Raw genomic sequence first — 18,655 nt, 5'->3', positions numbered from 1 at the left:
GCTGTAAACAAGTTAATCCCGACCCAAAGGAAAAAACCAAGAAGCAAAAGAATAAACCATGGTTAAATAGGGCATGTATGGAAGCAAAGAAACTGAACAAATGGGCGTGGAGGAACTTCCGAAATAACAGAACACCTGAAAGCAGAGAGAGAGATACCAGACAACCAGGAATGAGTATGTTTGTGTGAGAAGAGATGCTTAGAAAAAGTATAGAATTATATATAACTAATAAAGCCAAGAACGAACCAAAGCTACTCCACAGTCACATCAGGAGGAAAACAACAGTGAAGGTACAGGTGATGAAACTTAGAACGGGTGAAGATAGGTACACAGAGAATGACAGAGAGGTGTGTGAAGAACTCAACAAGAGGTTGCAGGAGGTCTTCACAATAGAACGAGGTGAGATCACTGCGCTAGGAGAGGTGGCAGTGAACCAAGCGGACTTGGAAGGGTTCGAAATTACAAGAGATGAGGTCAAGAGGCATCTGTTGGATCTGGACGTGAGAAAGGCTTTTGGCCCAGAGAGAATCTAGCCAGGGGTATTGAAAGAGTGTGCAGAAACACTTTGCTTGCCACTCTCTATAGTGTATAGTAGGTCACTGGAGACGGGAGACCTACCTGAAATATGGAAGACGGCTAATGTAGTCCCAATATACAAAAAAGGTGACAGATAAGAGGCACTGAACTACAGGCCAGTGTCCTTGACTTGTATACCGTGTAAGGTGATGGAGAAGATCGTGAGAAAAACCTAGTAACACATCTGGAGAGAAGAGACTTCGTGACCCCCCATCAACATTGGTTCAGGGAGGGTAAATCTTGCCTAACTGGCTCAATAGAATTCTACGATCAGGTGACAAAGATTAAGCATGAAAGAGAAGGATGTGCAGACTGCAGACTTGGACTGTCGGAAAGCCTTTGACACAGTACCCCATAAAAGGCTGATGAATACGCCAGAGAAACAGGCAAGAGTAACTGGTAGGGTGCTCCTGTGGGTAAGGGTGTACCTAAGCAATAGGAAGCAGAGAGTTACAGTGAGAGGTGAGACCTAAGATTGACGTGAAGTCACCAGTGGGGTCCCACAGGGATCAGTACTCGTACCTATCCTGTTTCTGATATACATAAATGATCTACAGAGGGTATAGACTCATTCCTCTCAATGTTTGCTGACGACGCCAAAATTATGAGAAGGAGTAAGACAGAGGAGGGCAGCTTGAGGCTTCAAGAAGACCTGGACAAGTTGCAGGAAAGTTCGAACAAGTGGTTGTTAGAGTTTAACCCGAGCATATGTAATGTAATGAAGATAGGTGTAGGGGGCAGGAGACTGATACATGGTATCATTCTGGAGATGAAATACTTCAGGAGTCATAGAGAGAGAAAGACCTGGGAGTTGATATCATGCCAGATCTGTCCCCTGAAGCCCATATCAAGAGCTTAACATCAGTGACATATGCCAGGTTGGCCAACACAAGAATGGTCTTTATAAACTTGTGTAAGGAATCATTCAGAACTTTGCATCACACATATGTCAGACCAATCCTGGAGTATGCGGCACCAGCATGGATTTCATATCTAGTCAAACATAATACTAAGCTGGAAAAGGTTGAAAGGTTTGCTTCCAGACTGGTACCCGAACTGAGGGGTATGAACTACGAGGAGAGATTACGGGAATTAAACCTCACGCCACTGGGAGACTGAAGAGTTAGGGGGGAGGGGACATGATCATCACATACAAGATTCTCAGTGGAATTGAGAGGGTAGATAAAGACAGGCTATTTAACACCAAGAGCACTCACAATAGGGGACACAGGTGGAAATTGAGTGCCCAAATGAGACATAGAGACATTAGAAAGAATTTTTTCAGTGTCAGAGTAGTAGACGAATGGAATGCATTAGGAAGTGATGTGGCGGAGGCTGACTCCATACACAGTTTCAAATGTAGATATGATGGAGCCCAGTAGGCTCAGGAACCTGTACACCAGCTGACTGACGGTTGAGAGGCAGGACCAAAGAGCCAGAACGCAACCTCCGAAAGCACAACTTGGTAAGTACAACTAGTGAAGTACACATAAACAGACACACATGAACATCAGGTTCAGAGGACCTGATGTTTCTTCAAGGACAGAATTTCCCCTCAACCCAGATGTGGTAGACGTATAGAGACAAAGAATTATCATCAGCTGCGGTGACCACCGCTTGCTACCATCTATTTACACTGTAGAGTTAAGCATTTTGAGGGAGTAGTAGATCAGGAAGAAGTTTTTTAAATTGTGGACTATAAAGAAATGTAATGATACGTAGCATGAACCCAACGAAAAATATTTTTTTTAAAGTGAGACAGATAATAAAGATATGAACAAGAAAAATGTACAATTATATTAGCATTAAAAGTGGAGCAGAGAAACAATATCGGAACGAGAAATATAGAAGCTTCACAGTAATGAAATGCAGGAAGCCAAAATGAACGATAGAGTGATGAGACTTGCCAAGAGAAGTGGAGAGTTAACAGCGAACGATGAGACACAAGTGTCGAGTTAAATTTAATATTTCAAGTAGACATTGAACGTATAGTTGGAATAAGTAACTACCTGACTAGGTTGCAAGGATTCCTCCAGAAATTGATCTCACTTCAAAAGTAGAGAATAGTAAGTGGTTAGAATTATGAACTAACTCAAGGGACTTTACAAAATAATGATTGTAGTACTTGACAGGATTGAACAATAAATTAAAAAAAAAATCTGAAATCCCATTTCATGTAACTCAGTGATTACCATGCCTTTAATGAAGAAAGGGGTGGTGCTAAACAGACGAGGTGGTCCTAAACAGACGAGGTGGTGCTAAACAGACGAAATATATATGACAAATATTTTGAACTAATAAGAGAACCACCACTAAACAATTGTAGTGTCCTTAACCAGCCCATCCTCTTGGTTTAGTAGTACTTATCGTAACGATTAGGTCCATGGCATATATTCCGACGTACAACTAAATTAGAAAATAGAAATCTGCACTCTTGGGTTGGACAAACCGGAAACTATATTTTACTTGTGATGCAAAGACAAACTAAATTAACCTAACCTAACCTTCCAAGGCTTAATTAACGATATCTGAGGCCTAATATAGTACATATGTGTGCAATACTAGACCTAGTAATATTTAAGTTTGTTGTTTTGCTACATTTTTGTTAATTAATTTCTCACTAGTATCTATCTGAAACCTTAGTACGTACGAATTTATGACTATTGACGATCGCCACAGAAGGTAATATTTAAACAGGAAAATGGAGTGCAGCAACACACAAGTCATGCGAAATGTTAGAGATAAATAAGGAATAAATTTTTGGAACAAAAAAAATGAACTTCCAAAACAGTTCCAACACTTATAGGATGAATAGAAATTATACAATATTTTTTTTTTTAGCGCTTCGTTAGAAAGACTTAAGGTTGACGTCAAGTGGATTGCATTCCAAATAATTATAAGGAATCATTTGCCCCAGTCACTTATAAATGTCCTTGTACAAACTGAAAATCGAATATTGTTTTGTGACACTGTTTATTGATAAAGCATAATTCACGACAATATTTATGACGAATGATTATTGCAAAACTCAGAAAGACGTAGAAATATTTTAAGTGGGGTCGGACAAATGGATACTGAACTTCAATCCAGTTCAGTGCATGTTCATAAAAATATGAACAATGCATAATAAAACAGGGGAATCTGACAGAGTCAATGAGCGAAAAGTTTCTTGAAAAATTCATAACACTATTCCGATCTCAGAAGTAACATCATAAGAATCATATCAGCCGCATAAACTAAGCTCAAGAATAAAAAGAAATCCTCAAAGATCCTACAAAATAGGATCTTTCATCGTATTATGCAATTACGTGCAATCACAGCTAGAAATAATCTTCGTCGAATGAACATAATCCACTATCATTATTGAATACTCTAAACGAAAATGGAGAGATTGCAGAGCATTGATTAAAAACTGGTCCTGGAACAGATAGGTTTGAGCTTCGGACAGAGCCTGAATGATTTGAACCTAATGGCACTGGAAGAAACAGACATACAGGCTTCAATAAACAAATTCATTAGGACAAATAATTAATACTTGAATTCAAAGGTTTATTTTTGGCATATAAATTATCTATGGTGTCAAGAATATTTAATCTGTAAGAGAACTGATTTCTCTTTACTAAAATGTCTAGAATCCTTAGTTAACGTATCCACTTTTTATCCATATCGCTGGCCGTGGGATCCTCCTCCAAAGCTGCCACCGCCGAAACCGCCGCCTCCGAAGCCGCCGCCACCACCGAATCCACCGCCACCATGGCCGCCACCACCGAATCCTTTGGATCCTCCTCCGAATCCGCCTCCGCCGATGCCACCACCACCGAAACCTCTTCCAATGGAGCCATAGCGAGATCCACCGCCTCCACCGAAGCCGCCACCACCGAAGCCTCCACCACCACCGAAGCCGCCGCCACCGTGGCTGCCACCACCGAAGCCTTTGGATCCTCCTCCGAATCCACCACCTCCGAAGCCGCCTCCACCGAAGCCGCCTCCACTGAAGCCGCCACCACCACCTGAACCATAGCGAGATCCACCGCCCAATGAACCCAGTCCACCTCCACCGAAGCCGCCTCCACCGTGTCCAAATCCACCTCCGCCGCCTCCAAACCCACCACCGCCTCCATGTCCTCCGCCTGCCCTGGAGGTTCCCACCAGCAGGGCAACGCTCACGGTGATCACCAGCACCTTCTGTGAAATGAAATAAAAATGAACTTTATGTAATGACAATTTTTTTTTATTATATTGAATTCTGTCTCCAATGTCTATTTTCTTAAAATACTGAACAGTAGAAATATCACTATAAACGAAGAGAGACAGACCATGTTTGATGCAGGAAAGTCGCAGTCCAGGTCTGAGCTGCAGGTGGTGTGTCGTCGACTCTTTATATACTGTTCTCTTCCCGACCTTGCTGATGCGCTGCGTCACTCCTTTCCTGTTTCATGACCGCGCACCTCATGAATATTGAAAAATCCATACGTTCAACTCACCTTTGTTTGTGAATGATAATGCACTATGTACATTTATGCGTAATTGCCATTATCCTAATGACCATTACAAAATGTCCACGTTCAATCTACCTCGTTTATAAAGAGCGTATCGTTAATAACTGTACAAAGCAGACAATCATAACACACCAGCATATATAACTTTTTCAGAGATAAACACATCTAAATATTGACAGAACTCTGAGACTCGAGACGATTGTGATCAGAAAGATAAACAAACACTCTTCCCCTGAAAAAGTGTAAGTGCAGCTTATATAAATCTTTCTCAGTTGTAAGCTTGTACGTGTATCTAAGCATTTATATGCATACACGCTTATATATATATATATATATATATATATATATATATATATATATATATATATATATATATATATATATATATATATATATGCAAACAAGCCTGAATGGTCCCCAGGACTATATGCGACTGAAAACTCACATGCCAGAAGTGAATCGAACCCATACTCCCAGGAGCAACGCAACTGGTAACTACAGGACGCCTTAATCCGCTTGACCATTACGACCAGACAAAAGGAAGTGATAGCCGAACGCCTTAATCAAGGCATCCTGTAGTTACCAGTTGCATTGCTCCTGGGAGTATGGGTTCGAGTCACTTCTGGGGTGTGAGTTTTCAGTCGCATATAGTCCTGGGGACCATTCAGGCTTGTTTGCATTTGTGTTCCTCACGTGTGCCCCAAAGAATGAGGTGATTTGATAAAATGCTATGCCCAAGATTACCATCCGAGTGCCGGCGGGGAAGTGGTTAAAATAGCTTCAGCTATCACTTCCTTTTGTCCGGTCGTGATGGTCAAGCGGATTAAGGCGTCCTGTAGTTACCAGTTGCGTTGCTCCTGGGAGTATGGGTTCGAGTCACTTCTGGGGTGTGAGTTTTCAGTCATATATATATATATATATATATATATATATATATATATATATATATATATATATATATATATATATATATATATATATATATATATATATATATATATATATATATATATAAGGCTCCGGTCTAGTCTACCTGCTGATTCTTCCATGTTTTGATCAATTAACTCCCCCCCCCAGGAGGTATTTCAAGTTCCTCTCATTCTATAATATTCTCTTCGGAGATAATCTATAAAAAAAATAGTTCTTGTCCTTAATATGAGCTTCTGGAATTGTATATCATCTTGAGATATGGTGGTCAGAAGACAGGGTGAGTTTCTCCCCTTCCTGGATTTGATCAATCAAGCCCTCTTCTTATGTTAGTACTAGATCTAGAAGTATGTCACTTCAGGTAGGCTCTGTCATATGCTGCATGAGAAGGGAGTTGTGTTCTCATACAACACACCAACCTACACAACAGTGTAGTCTACAGCTAAAATGACATACAATTTCCATCGGAACAGTCTCAATATCTTTGTTACATTTGGCATGTCAGTGCTAGTTAAGGCGGAGAAAAAGGGTATCTCTCTTACAACCAGCAAAAGAAAAGGTTGGCTTGGATTAAACGAACACGTTAAAAAATAACAATATTTATCTTCCTTATGGCATAACCTATGGAAAGATGCGGGTTGTCCCGTAGATGGGTCGTTACCACAGGATCAGATTTAGCACTTGCGCTCAATATCATCGAGCCATAAAGTGGATTAGGAAAGTGAAAGATAATATTGAGAAATCAAAGGTTACAGATAACCTTTAAAAAGAACTTTTTTTTAGTTTTTGGGTGAAATGAGAAAAATATAAAGTTCATGCCAAATGGTAGCGAACGTTTTGAGTGATTCCTATAATATATATTATGTTTTCACAGAAAAAATATTCAACAATGTACAATATTGCTAAATACTGGCTAGATTAAATTGTAACTAGTTTACCTCATCTTTATTTGATACCTGAATAGTAAATTGTCATACACACTTCCGTGGAAATAATCTCACGGATTATTTCCACGGGTGAGCATCGGCCTCACACACGTGGGGTCCATGGTTCCAGTCTCCTACAGCCCAGGTGAATGAACCAGTATAGTCTATACACCCTGCCCATAGTCTAAAACACCTGCATATTGTAACCCCTATTATGCTCGAGAAAGCTGTAAAAGAGTTAACAAATGAGTTATGATAGTCCATTTAACATATTCTCTGATAATCTTAAACAAGAAACGCAAAAACTGCATATCTTCCCCACGGTATATTTCCGTCTGTAATAAATACCTCTGTTCTTATTTCTTTTCCAAAGAACTGCCGAGCTTCTATGTTCGCCACCGACAACTACAGAGTTTTTTTTCCATAAACACACAATTAATAAAATATTTCATCAAGCTGGTGAACGGAGCACCTCTGACTTCCAATTTGCAAACAAAACTCGTTACTCAAGTAAGCTTTGTAGTTTTGTGGTGGCGGAAACTATTCAGTACTTCAACTCACAAATTGCCTTGTGAGGCAGTTATTTAACTGCCTCACCTGCTCTTTCTCTGTTTCTTGATACTTCTAAAGCTTTCGACAAAGTTGAAATAACCGATTCATTTTAGTGATATGTCTTGCAGAAAAGTATGTCCTGTCATCGCTAGATATATAAATATCAGGAAATATTTATTATCAGGTATGAAGAAAATCTCCGAATTGGAGTAAATTCCTCTCTGAAAATTTCTCCATAAAAATGTGGTCAAAACATGGTGCAGTTTGAAGTCCAATATTGTTTGCTATTGATCTTGATTAATTGTTGAAAAATTTAAGAGTCAATGTTTTTTGTTATGCAGTTGATCTAGCTCTAGTTGCACCGATCTAAGAGGCTTTGGAAACTTGATAGAAATATGTGAAAGATATAATGCAGAATACAACCTAACGTTAGCTCCTGCCAAATATGTTGCGTTTTTTTTCTCTCACAGGACTCGTTTTATCGTAATCCCAATCTAAAACTACTAGTCAAAGAGATTTCAGTAAAGAATCCATATGTTTACTTCTCTGATGCTATTAGACACCAGAAGTTCAGAACAAATTTTATCATTTAAACTTCATCATCTTTATATGATAATATACTATGCTTTTTCGGTGACACTCTTCTGTAATTAAAGTACTGCAATTTTTATGTAAAATTTCCCAATTATAAATAAACAACATTTATAAATAAACTTTTTTATTTTATTTGATTTATGCTAGGTAAAGAAATTCTTCTCCTTCCAAGTATCATATAAGATTTGTTCAGTCTAAGGGGCAGAGCCTTGTCCTTGCATTATACACACTCATATTCCATTCAATGTTTCTTTCGTTTTGTACCAGCTTGTCGATGAAGATGTACTTGGTTAGTTCTGCCTCACTGATCAGAGGCCTTCGTCTGCATCTCCTTCTGCTATCTAGATCACAAGCCCTCTCCTTAACTTTTGCTTTGTACATTTGTTTTGGTCTGCGTTTCTCAGGACGAACACCTAAGTAGAATCACTTCAATGACATACGTTAAACTGAAATCCACCAAATTTCCATGAAGGCTTCTTTCAAAAAGTAATATACACTTATGCTCGATCTCGGCAGTAGATGAACTACAAACATGGAGTCACCATAACAATTCATACTTAGCTAAAATTGAAATTACAAAGGTTTTCTTCAAAGCCAATCGGAGAAATAAGGGGACTGAACAGCATGTTTGGAGTAAGTGAATTTAACCTAATGACACTGAACGAGCAGGACATACAGGTTTTTTAAATAATTTAATAGGACATAAAATTATGAAATTCATCAATTCAAATTTTTATTTTAGAATATAAATTACTAATTTAATCCTCTATCCATATCGTATGTTTGAGTGTTCATATATATGAACACTCAAACATACACAACTCTCTCAGACATAAACATAACACAAGACTATTAAACCAGAGGACAACGATGACAAAAATATTAACTTTTCCTCTTCAGCTGTGATTCCAAATACCCAATAAATTGTGAGTGCATGTATCAATATTTCATTCACCTGGACATTTGGACCCTTGAACCGTTGACCACGGAGACAATAATTAGCCACTCGACCTAGTGAGCAACACCCAATCCTCTAAAAGGGAGGATTCTAGAGCCACCATTCTGCTGCCCAGTTGAAATATTAAGCCTTCCCGGTTCGTGAATCTTTATCATGTAAGTGTTAGGTGATTCACCTCCTAGTCATATAAATTGCATACCACCATTTGGTGGATAACAACAATTCATTCACTTGGCCACTTATTAAGTAACTTATATAACCTAGACGGGGATGACCTAACACCTATACGCCAGAGTAGCACCCCACGTGAAGGACTAGATTTCCAATTGGGCAGTAGATAGGTTCCTCTGGAATCCTTCCATTAAATAGATGTTAGTGTCTACTGTCTATGCGGTCTACTTTTTGAGGCTCTGAGCATCGAAACGAATGAAATGTTATCCACGATATAGTGGTTACCAATTTATATATATATATATATATATATATATATATATATATATTGAAAAAATTATATCAATATATGTAATAAAAATTTATATATAATATAAATTTATATGTAATATAATTTTATATTTAATATAAATATATATATATATATATATATATATATATATATATATATATATATATATATATATATATATATATATATATTAGTATATTTTGGTAGCAGTCTTTCCTGTAGACATATATTATTAAATATGACCGAAAAAGTAAGATTAATAATTCTAACACGAATTTTCTCAATCTTTCGTACATTATGCTTCACTGTTGGAGGTAAATCAAAAATCACTTCTCCAAAATTCATTTTTATTTCTAGTCTGACGCGACACGGGCGCGTTTCGTAAAACTTATTACATTTTCAAAGACTTCACAAATACACAACTGATTAGAACTTGCGTTTCCCTGATTTTATATCTACATTTGAGTGAGGTGGGAAGGGTGATGTGGCATTACATTTGAGTGAGGTGGGAAGGATGATGTGGCATTAACACAAGACAGAACACTAGAGGATATTAATAGGGTATTAAAAGTATCAACACAAGACAGAACAGAAACAATGGGTATTGAATAGAAGTGTTTGTAGAAAGCCTATTGGTCCATATTTCTTGATGCTTCTATATTGGAGCGGAGTCTTGAGGTGGGTAGAATATAGTTGTGCAATAATTGGCTGTTGATTGCTGGTGTTGACTTCTTGATGTGTAGTGCCTCGCAAACGTCAAGCCGCCTGCTATCGCTGTATCTATCGATGATTTCTGTGTTGTTTACTAGGATTTCTCTGGCGATGGTTTGGTTATGGGAAGAGATTATATGTTCCTTAATGGAGCCCTGTTGTTTATGCATCGTTAAACGCCTAGAAAGAGATGTTGTTGTCTTGCCTATATACTGGGTTTTTTGGAGCTTACAGTCCCCAAGTGGGCATTTGAAGGCATAGACGACGTTAGTCTCTTTTAAAGCGTTCTGTTTCGTGTCTGGAGAGTTTCTCATGAGTAGGCTGGCCGTTTTTCTGGTTTTTTATAGTAAATCGTCAGTTGTATCCTCTGATTTTTGTCTGTAGGGATAACGTTTCTATTAACAATATCTTTCAGGACCCTTTCCTCTGTTTTATGAGCTGTGGAAAAGAAGTTCCTGTAAAATAGTCTAATAGGGGGTATAGGTGTTGTGTTAGTTGTCTCTTCGGAGGTTGCATGGCTTTTCACTTTCCTTCTTATGATGTCTTCGATGAAACCATTGGAGAAGCCGTTATTGACTAGAACCTGCCTTACCCTACAGAGTTCTTCGTCGACTTGCTTCCATTCTGAGCTGTGGCTGAGAGCACGGTCGACGTATGCGTTAACAACACTCCTCTTGTACCTGTCAGGGCAGTCGCTGTTGGCATTTAGGCACATTCCTATGTTTGTTTCCTTTGTGTAGACTGCAGTGTGGAAACCTCCGCCCTTTTCCATGACTGTTACATCTAGAAAAGGCAGCTTCCCATCCTTTTCCGTCTCGTAAGTGAAACGCAGCACGGAACTCTGCTCAAATGCCTCCTTCAGCTCCTGCAGATGTCTGACATCAGGTACCTGTGTAAAAATGTCGTCAACATACCTGCAGTATATGGCCGGTTTCAAGTTCATGTCGACTAAGACTTTTTGCTCGATGGTACCCATGTAGAAGTTTGCAAACAGGACACCTAGGGGAGAACCCATAGCGACCCCATCTACTTGCTTATACATATGCCCATCCGGGCTCAAGAAGGGTGCCTCTTTAGTACAAGCTTGGAGTAGTTTCCTCAGAATACTTTCTGGCATGTCAAGAGGAGTACAGGCTGGATCACGATACACTCTGTCGGCTATCATTCCGATTGTCTCGTCCACAGGTACGTTGGTAAACAGCGATTCTACGTCCAACGAGGCTCTTATCCCTGTGGCCCGTGCGCCCCGCAGTAAGTCCACAAATTCCTTTGGAGACTTCAGGCTGAAGGCGCAAGGAACATAAGGAGTCAGCAGGCCGTTGAGTCGCTTTGCCAATCTGTACGTGGGTGTGGGTATCTGGCTAATGATTGGCCGAAGTGGGTTTCCAGGCTTGTGCGTCTTGACATTTCCATACGCATATCCAGGTTTATATTCCCCAATGATCTTTGGCAGGTGGAGTCCGGATTTCTTGGCGTTCACAGTTTCGATCAGTTTGTTGACCTTTGCTTTTAATTCGGCTGTAGTGTCCTTCGTTACCCTTTGGAACTTAGTTTGGTCAGAGAGTATGATGTTCATTTTCGCCAGATATTCGTCTTTTTTAAGAATGACATATATTGGCGACTTGTCACCTCTCCTGACAACTATCTCCTTGTTCTCACGAAGGCTTTTAGCTGCCGCTCTAAGCTCGGGGGACAGTATGGTGCTTCTGTAGTTGGCCGAATTAAAAGCCGAATTAAAAGCAAAGGTCAACAAACTGATCGAAACTGTGAACGCCAAGAAATCCGGACTCCACCTGCCAAAGATCATTGGGGAATATAAACCTGGATATGCGTATGGAAATGTCAAGACGCACAAGCCTGGAAACCCACTTCGGCCAATCATTAGCCAGATACCCACACCCACGTACAGATTGGCGAAGCGACTCAACGGCCTGCTGACTCCTTATGTTCCTTGCGCCTTCAGCCTGAAGTCTCCAAAGGAATTTGTGGACTTACTGCGGGGCGCACGGGCCACAGGGATAAGAGCCTCGTTGGACGTAGAATCGCTGTTTACCAACGTACCTGTGGACGAGACAATCGGAATGATAGCCGACAGAGTGTATCGTGATCCAGCCTGTACTCCTCTTGACATGCCAGAAAGTATTCTGAGGAAACTACTCCAAGCTTGTACTAAAGAGGCACCCTTCTTGAGCCCGGATGGGCACATGTATAAGCAAGTAGATGGGGTCGCCATGGGTTCTCCCCTAGGTGTCCTGTTTGCAAACTTCTACATGGGTACCATCGAGCAAAAAGTCTTAGTCGACATGAACTTGAAACCGGCCATATACTGCAGGTATGTTGACGACATTTTTACACAGGTACCTGATGTCAGACATCTGCAGGAGCTGAAGGAGGCATTTGAGCAGAGTTCCGTGCTGCGTTTCACTTACGAGACGGAAAAGGATGGGAAGCTGCCTTTTCTAGATGTAACAGTCATGGAAAAGGGCGGAGGTTTCCACACTGCAGTCTACACAAAGGAAACAAACATAGGAATGTGCCTAAATGCCAACAGCGACTGCCCTGACAGGTACAAGAGGAGTGTTGTTAACGCATACGTCGACCGTGCTCTCAGCCACAGCTCAGAATGGAAGCAAGTCGACGAAGAACTCTGTAGGGTAAGGCAGGTTCTAGTCAATAACGGCTTCTCCAATGGTTTCATCGAAGACATCATAAGAAGGAAAGTGAAAAGCCATGCAACCTCCGAAGAGACAACTAACACAACACCTATACCCCCTATTAGACTATTTTACAGGAACTTCTTTTCCACAGCTCATAAAACAGAGGAAAGGGTCCTGAAAGATATTGTTAATAGAAACGTTATCCCTACAGACAAAAATCAGAGGATACAACTGACGATTTACTATAAAACCAGAAAAACGGCCAGCCTACTCATGAGAAACTCTCCAGACACGAAACAGAACGCTTTAAAAGAGACTAACGTCGTCTATGCCTTCAAATGCCCACTTGGGGACTGTAAGCTCCAAAAAACCCAGTATATAGGCAAGACAACAACATCTCTTTCTAGGCGTTTAACGATGCATAAACAACAGGGCTCCATTAAGGAACATATAATCTCTTCCCATAACCAAACCATCGCCAGAGAAATCCTAGTAAACAACACAGAAATCATCGATAGATACAGCGATAGCAGGCGGCTTGACGTTTGCGAGGCACTACACATCAAGAAGTCAACACCAGCAATCAACAGCCAATTATTGCACAACTATATTCTACCCACCTCAAGACTCCGCTCCAATATAGAAGCATCAAGAAATATGGACCAATAGGCTTTCTACAAACACTTCTATTCAATACCCATTGTTTCTGTTCTGTCTTGTGTTGATACTTTTAATACCCTATTAATATCCTCTAGTGTTCTGTCTTGTGTTAATGCCACATCATCCTTCCCACCTCACTCAAATGTAATGCCACATCACCCTTCCCACCTCACTCAAATGTAGATATAAAATCAGGGAAACGCAAGTTCTAATCAGTTGTGTATTTGTGAAGTCTTTGAAAATGTAATAAGTTTTACGAAACGCGCCCGTGTCGCGTCAGACTAGAAATAAAAATGAATTTTGGAGAAGTGATTTTTGATTTACCTCCAACAGTGAAGCATAATGTACGAAAGATTGAGAAAATTCGTGTTAGAATTATTAATCTTACTTTTTCGGTCATATTTAATAATATATATATATATATATATATATATATATATATATATATATATATATATATATATATATATATATATATATATATATTAAATATAAAATTATATTACATATAAATTTATATTATATATAAATCTTTATTACATATATTGATATAATTTTTTTATATATATATAATATGAATTTATAAGTATTCATATGTATTTATCTATGAAAATAAAAATGTAAATGTGCGTTTATTCAAAATCGCTAATCTCTGAATGTTCTTTACCGATTGATTTGAGATTTCGACACAAAATTCCATTTGCATTCGAGCGTGTTTTTATACCTACTTGATTGATGTCACGTCTGTGACAAATAAAAGCATGCTTTTTGTGAAAAACAGCGCTATCTGTTGCATGCAAAAGCAACACACACAGTATACTATATGTTACGAATCCGTTTCAGTGTTTCTGATTGCATTGATAAATTGAATTTTCATAGATTTCTATTGATTTCCATTTTAATTTAATTATTTTGTGTGACATTGAATTGGAATTCAGCTGTGTTGTTTACCATACTATTCATTTCGTAATTTTAGTTTATTTTTTTTTTCTCGTTTTTTAACAGTTCTTATTTTTCAGTGATGGAAACATCAGATCATTTGATGTTCCAATTTTTCTTATAGAACATTAAATTATTTGGGAAAGCATCGGACGAGGGAGTGGGGAGTTGTTGGGAGTACGAGGGAACTGGAATAGGGGACTGTAGGGAGGACGAGGGACCAGGGAGAGGGTAATGGTAGGAAGATAAGGGGACAAGGAAGTAGGGGATGGTGGGGAGGAGCAGGGGATAGCGGGAGGAGGTAATGGTTGGGTAGGGCAAGGGGACAGGGGAGTTGGGATTGGTATAAAGGACGAGGGGACAGGATAGTTGGGGAATTGACAGGTATTTTGAGTTCAAATAAACTCAGACCTTTATTATGTTTGTGTAATGAGCTGTGTGCTGGAGTTATTTTTTTCAGGGAGTGCCCCAGAATCTGTTGATGTAGAGGGCTCTGAGTATGCTAATATCTCTATAATTTCATGATGTGATTATGTGCTATAATGTTATTATGCCTCTTTCAAGTAATTAATGTAACTCAATTTGTGTGTAAAATTTACCAAGTGCAATGTACAACTGTTTATGAACAAAGTTTCTTATATGATTTATTAAGTGTTAGGTCAAGAATTTATTCTCCTTCCAATTATGATGTTGGATTCGCCCCGTCAATTAACTTGTAGCTAAAATTCCCCATTTTTAAAGCATTGCCTTCAGCGGCAGCTTTTATCACATTATATAGATCTGTAACTTCTCCAGCTGTGGTTTTGTCTGCTCTTTAGCATAATCCCACTGCCAGTTTGCTACTGTTTTGAAATTAAATATTGCACCCTGCAAAATCTTATCTTTGCATGATAAATGAACCCTGGTGTATGGTTGCACTCAAGTCTTGTTTTATATTTAGATTCAAGCAATCTGCTCTTGTTTTCTGTTCTTTATGAAAGGTTGATGCTGTTCTGGAAGATCGAATACTCCTTTAGTTATGTGTTCTCGCCACCTACTCTCGCTGAACCCAATTATGTGGAGTTTCAACTTCATTGTGTGTACATAATTTGTCATGTTTATTTACGAAATATCTGGCCTTGTGTGAAAGCAATTTTAACTCTTGACATTGTCCCTAAGGGGCTGAGATATTGTCCGTGCATCCTCCACACTCTCATTTCATTCAATGCTCCTTTCGTTTTGTGTTGACTTTTCGTTGGAGATGTACAGGGTTTGTTCTGCCTCACTGAGTAGAGGCCTTCGTCTGCGTTTCATTCTGTCATTCTGCTATCTTGATCACCTGCATTCTCCTCACCTTTAGATTTGTACATTAGTTTTAATCTTTGTTTCTCATGAGGAACAGTACATAATTAAAATCACAGTAATGGCAAATGTGAAGCTTAAATCCTCCATTATCTTTGAAGGCTGCTTTCAAAACGTAATATACTCCTATGTTCGACCACGGCAGAAGATTAACTATAAGCATGGAGCCACCATCTCAAACATTGTTAGCTCAAATTGAGATTACAAAGGCTTTCTTCAAAGCCAGTGGAAGAAATGGAGGGGAAGGGACTGAACAGCATGTTTGAACTAAGTGAATTTAGTCTAATGGCACTAAGCGAGAGAGACATAGAGAATTTTAAATTATTAAGTAGGACATAAAATCGTGAAATTCCTAAATTCAGAAGTTTATTTTTTGTTTATAAATTAACACTTTCATCGTTTATCCATATCGCAGGCCGTGGGATCCTCCTCCGAATCCTCCACCTCCGAAGCCGCCACCACCGAAGCCTCCACCACCGAAGCCACCACCTCCAAAGCCGCCGCCGCTGCCATAGCGAGACCCACCGCCCAATGAACCTAATCCGCCTCCACCGAAGCTGCTACCACCGAAGGAACCTTTGGATCCTCCTCCGAAGCCGCCACCGCCGAAGCCACCACCACCAATGCCGCCACCTCCGAAGCCGCCGCCGCCGCCATAGCGAGACCCACCGCCGATTGAACCTAATCCGCCTCCACCGATGCTGCCACCACCGAAGGAACCTTTGGATCCTCCTCCGAAGCCGCCACCGCCGAAGCCACCACTACCAATACCGCCACCTCCGAAGCCGCCGCCGCCGCCATTGCGAGATCCACCGCCACCGTGGCCGCCACCACCGAAGCTGCCACCTCCTCCAAAGCCCTTGGATCCTCCGAATCCAACACCTCCGATGCCGCCTCCACCGATGCCACCTCCACCGGAACCATAGCGAGATCCACCGCCTCCTCCGAAGCCGCCACCACCGTGTCCAAAACCTCCGCCGCTTCCAAATCCACCTCCGCCGCCTCCAAACCCACCACCGCCTCCATGTCCTCCGCCTGCCCTGGTGGATCCCACCAGCAGGGCAACGCTCACGGTGATCACCAGCACCTTCTGTGAAATGATAGAGAAATAATATTTTTATATATAGACATAGAAGCAAAACTTTTTTTCTGTTTGTTTATAATGATTCAAAAATGGTAATATATAAAGTTATGAGAGATACTACTATAAACGGAGAGAGACAGACCATGTTTGATGCAGGAAGGTGGTAGTCAAGTCTGAGCTGCTGGTGGTGTGCCGTCGACTCTTTATATACTCTTGTCTTCCCGACCTTGCTGATGCGCTGCGTCACCCCTTTCCTGTTTCATGACCGCGCACCTCATGAATATTGAAAGATCCATATGCCCAACTCCCTTTCGTTTGTGAATGATAATGTACTATATATTTACATATAACTATCATTAGCCATATGTTATTACATATAAGTATCATTAGCCTTAAGTTATTACATTTAACTCTCATTAGCCCAAAGTTATTATATATTACTATCATTAGCCGTAAATATTTATATATAACTATCATTTGCCTTAAATTATTACATTTAACTATCATTAGCCTTAGGTTATTATACAACTATCATTAGCCTTAAGTTATTACATATAACTATCATTAGCCTTAAGTAATTACATATAACTGTCATTAGCCTTAAGTTATTATATATCTATCATTAGCCTAAAATTATTATATATAACTATCATTAGCCCTAGGTTATTACATATAACTTTTAGTAGCCCTGAGAATATTACAAAATGTCCGTGTCCAATTAATCTGATTTGTGAATTGCCTATTACGTACCTCAAATAACAATACAAAATACTTGTTTTCATAAACACTCAAACATACACAACTCTCTCAGACACAAACATAACACAAGACTATTAAACCAGAGAACAACGATCACAAAAATATTTACTTTTCCTCTTCAGCTGCGATTGCCAATACGCATTAAACTGTGAGTGCATGTGTCTATATTTCATTCACCTGGACATTTGGACCCTTCAACCGTTGACCACGGAGACAATAATTAGCCACTCGACTTAGTGAGCAACATCCAATCTTCTAAAAGGAAGGATTCTAGAGCCACCTTTGTGCTGCCCAGTTGAAATATTAAGCCTTCCCGGTTCGTGCCTCTTTATCATGTAAGTGTTAGGTGATTCACCTCCTAGTCATATAAATTGCATACCACCATTTGGTGGATAACAACAATTCATTCACTTGGCCACTTATTAAGTAACTTATATACCCTAGATGGGGATGACCTAATACCTATACGCCAAAGTAGCACCCCACGTGAAGGACTAGATTTCCAATTGGGCAGTAGATAGGTTCCTCTGGAATCCTTCCATTAAATAGATGTTAGTGGCTACTGCTATGTGGTCTACTTTTTGAGGCTCTGAGCGTCGAAACGAATGAAATGTTATCCACGATATAGTGGTTACCATTTTTTATATATATTGAAAAAATTATGTCAATATATGTAATAAAAATTTATATATAAATTATATATATAAATATATATATAAATTTATATTTAATATAAAATTTATATATAATATAATTTTATATATTTAATATAAATGTAAATATATATATATATATATATATATATATATATATATATTATATATATATATATATATATATATATTATATATATATATATATATATATATATATATATATATATATATATATATATATATATATATGAATTTATAAGTATTCATATATATTTATCTATGAAAATAAAAATGTAAATGTGCGTTTATTCAAAATCGCTAATCTCTGAATGTTCTTTACCGATTGATTTGAG

At 39.2% G+C, this 18,655-nt stretch overlaps 2 protein-coding genes across 2 annotated transcripts; both read right to left on the bottom strand.

The window, feature by feature from the left end:
* Positions 1-4,111: 4,111 nt before the first annotated feature.
* LOC123753065 (uncharacterized) lies at positions 4,112-4,927 on the bottom strand. Its single transcript, XM_069309477.1, has 2 exons — positions 4,893-4,927; positions 4,112-4,761 (listed from the first exon to the last, which is right to left on the bottom strand). Exons 1-2 carry the CDS (start codon positions 4,893-4,895, stop codon positions 4,234-4,236), a joined length of 531 nt encoding a protein of 176 aa, XP_069165578.1. The 5' UTR covers positions 4,896-4,927; the 3' UTR covers positions 4,112-4,233.
* An 11,225-nt stretch (positions 4,928-16,152) lies between these two features.
* On the bottom strand, positions 16,153-17,050 carry LOC123754066 (uncharacterized). The gene is made up of 2 exons (XM_069309467.1): positions 17,030-17,050; positions 16,153-16,893 (listed from the first exon to the last, which is right to left on the bottom strand). Exons 1-2 carry the CDS (start codon positions 17,030-17,032, stop codon positions 16,204-16,206), a joined length of 693 nt encoding a protein of 230 aa, XP_069165568.1. The 5' UTR covers positions 17,033-17,050; the 3' UTR covers positions 16,153-16,203.
* Positions 17,051-18,655: the final 1,605 nt, after the last annotated feature.

The sequence above is a fragment of the Procambarus clarkii genome, chromosome 6 (genome assembly GCF_040958095.1).
Source record: "Procambarus clarkii isolate CNS0578487 chromosome 6, FALCON_Pclarkii_2.0, whole genome shotgun sequence".
In the NCBI taxonomy this organism is placed as follows: Eukaryota; Metazoa; Arthropoda; class Malacostraca; order Decapoda; family Cambaridae; genus Procambarus; species Procambarus clarkii.
Note: the sequence above shows the minus strand (reverse complement) of the source record. Positions and strands in the feature narration are given on the sequence as shown.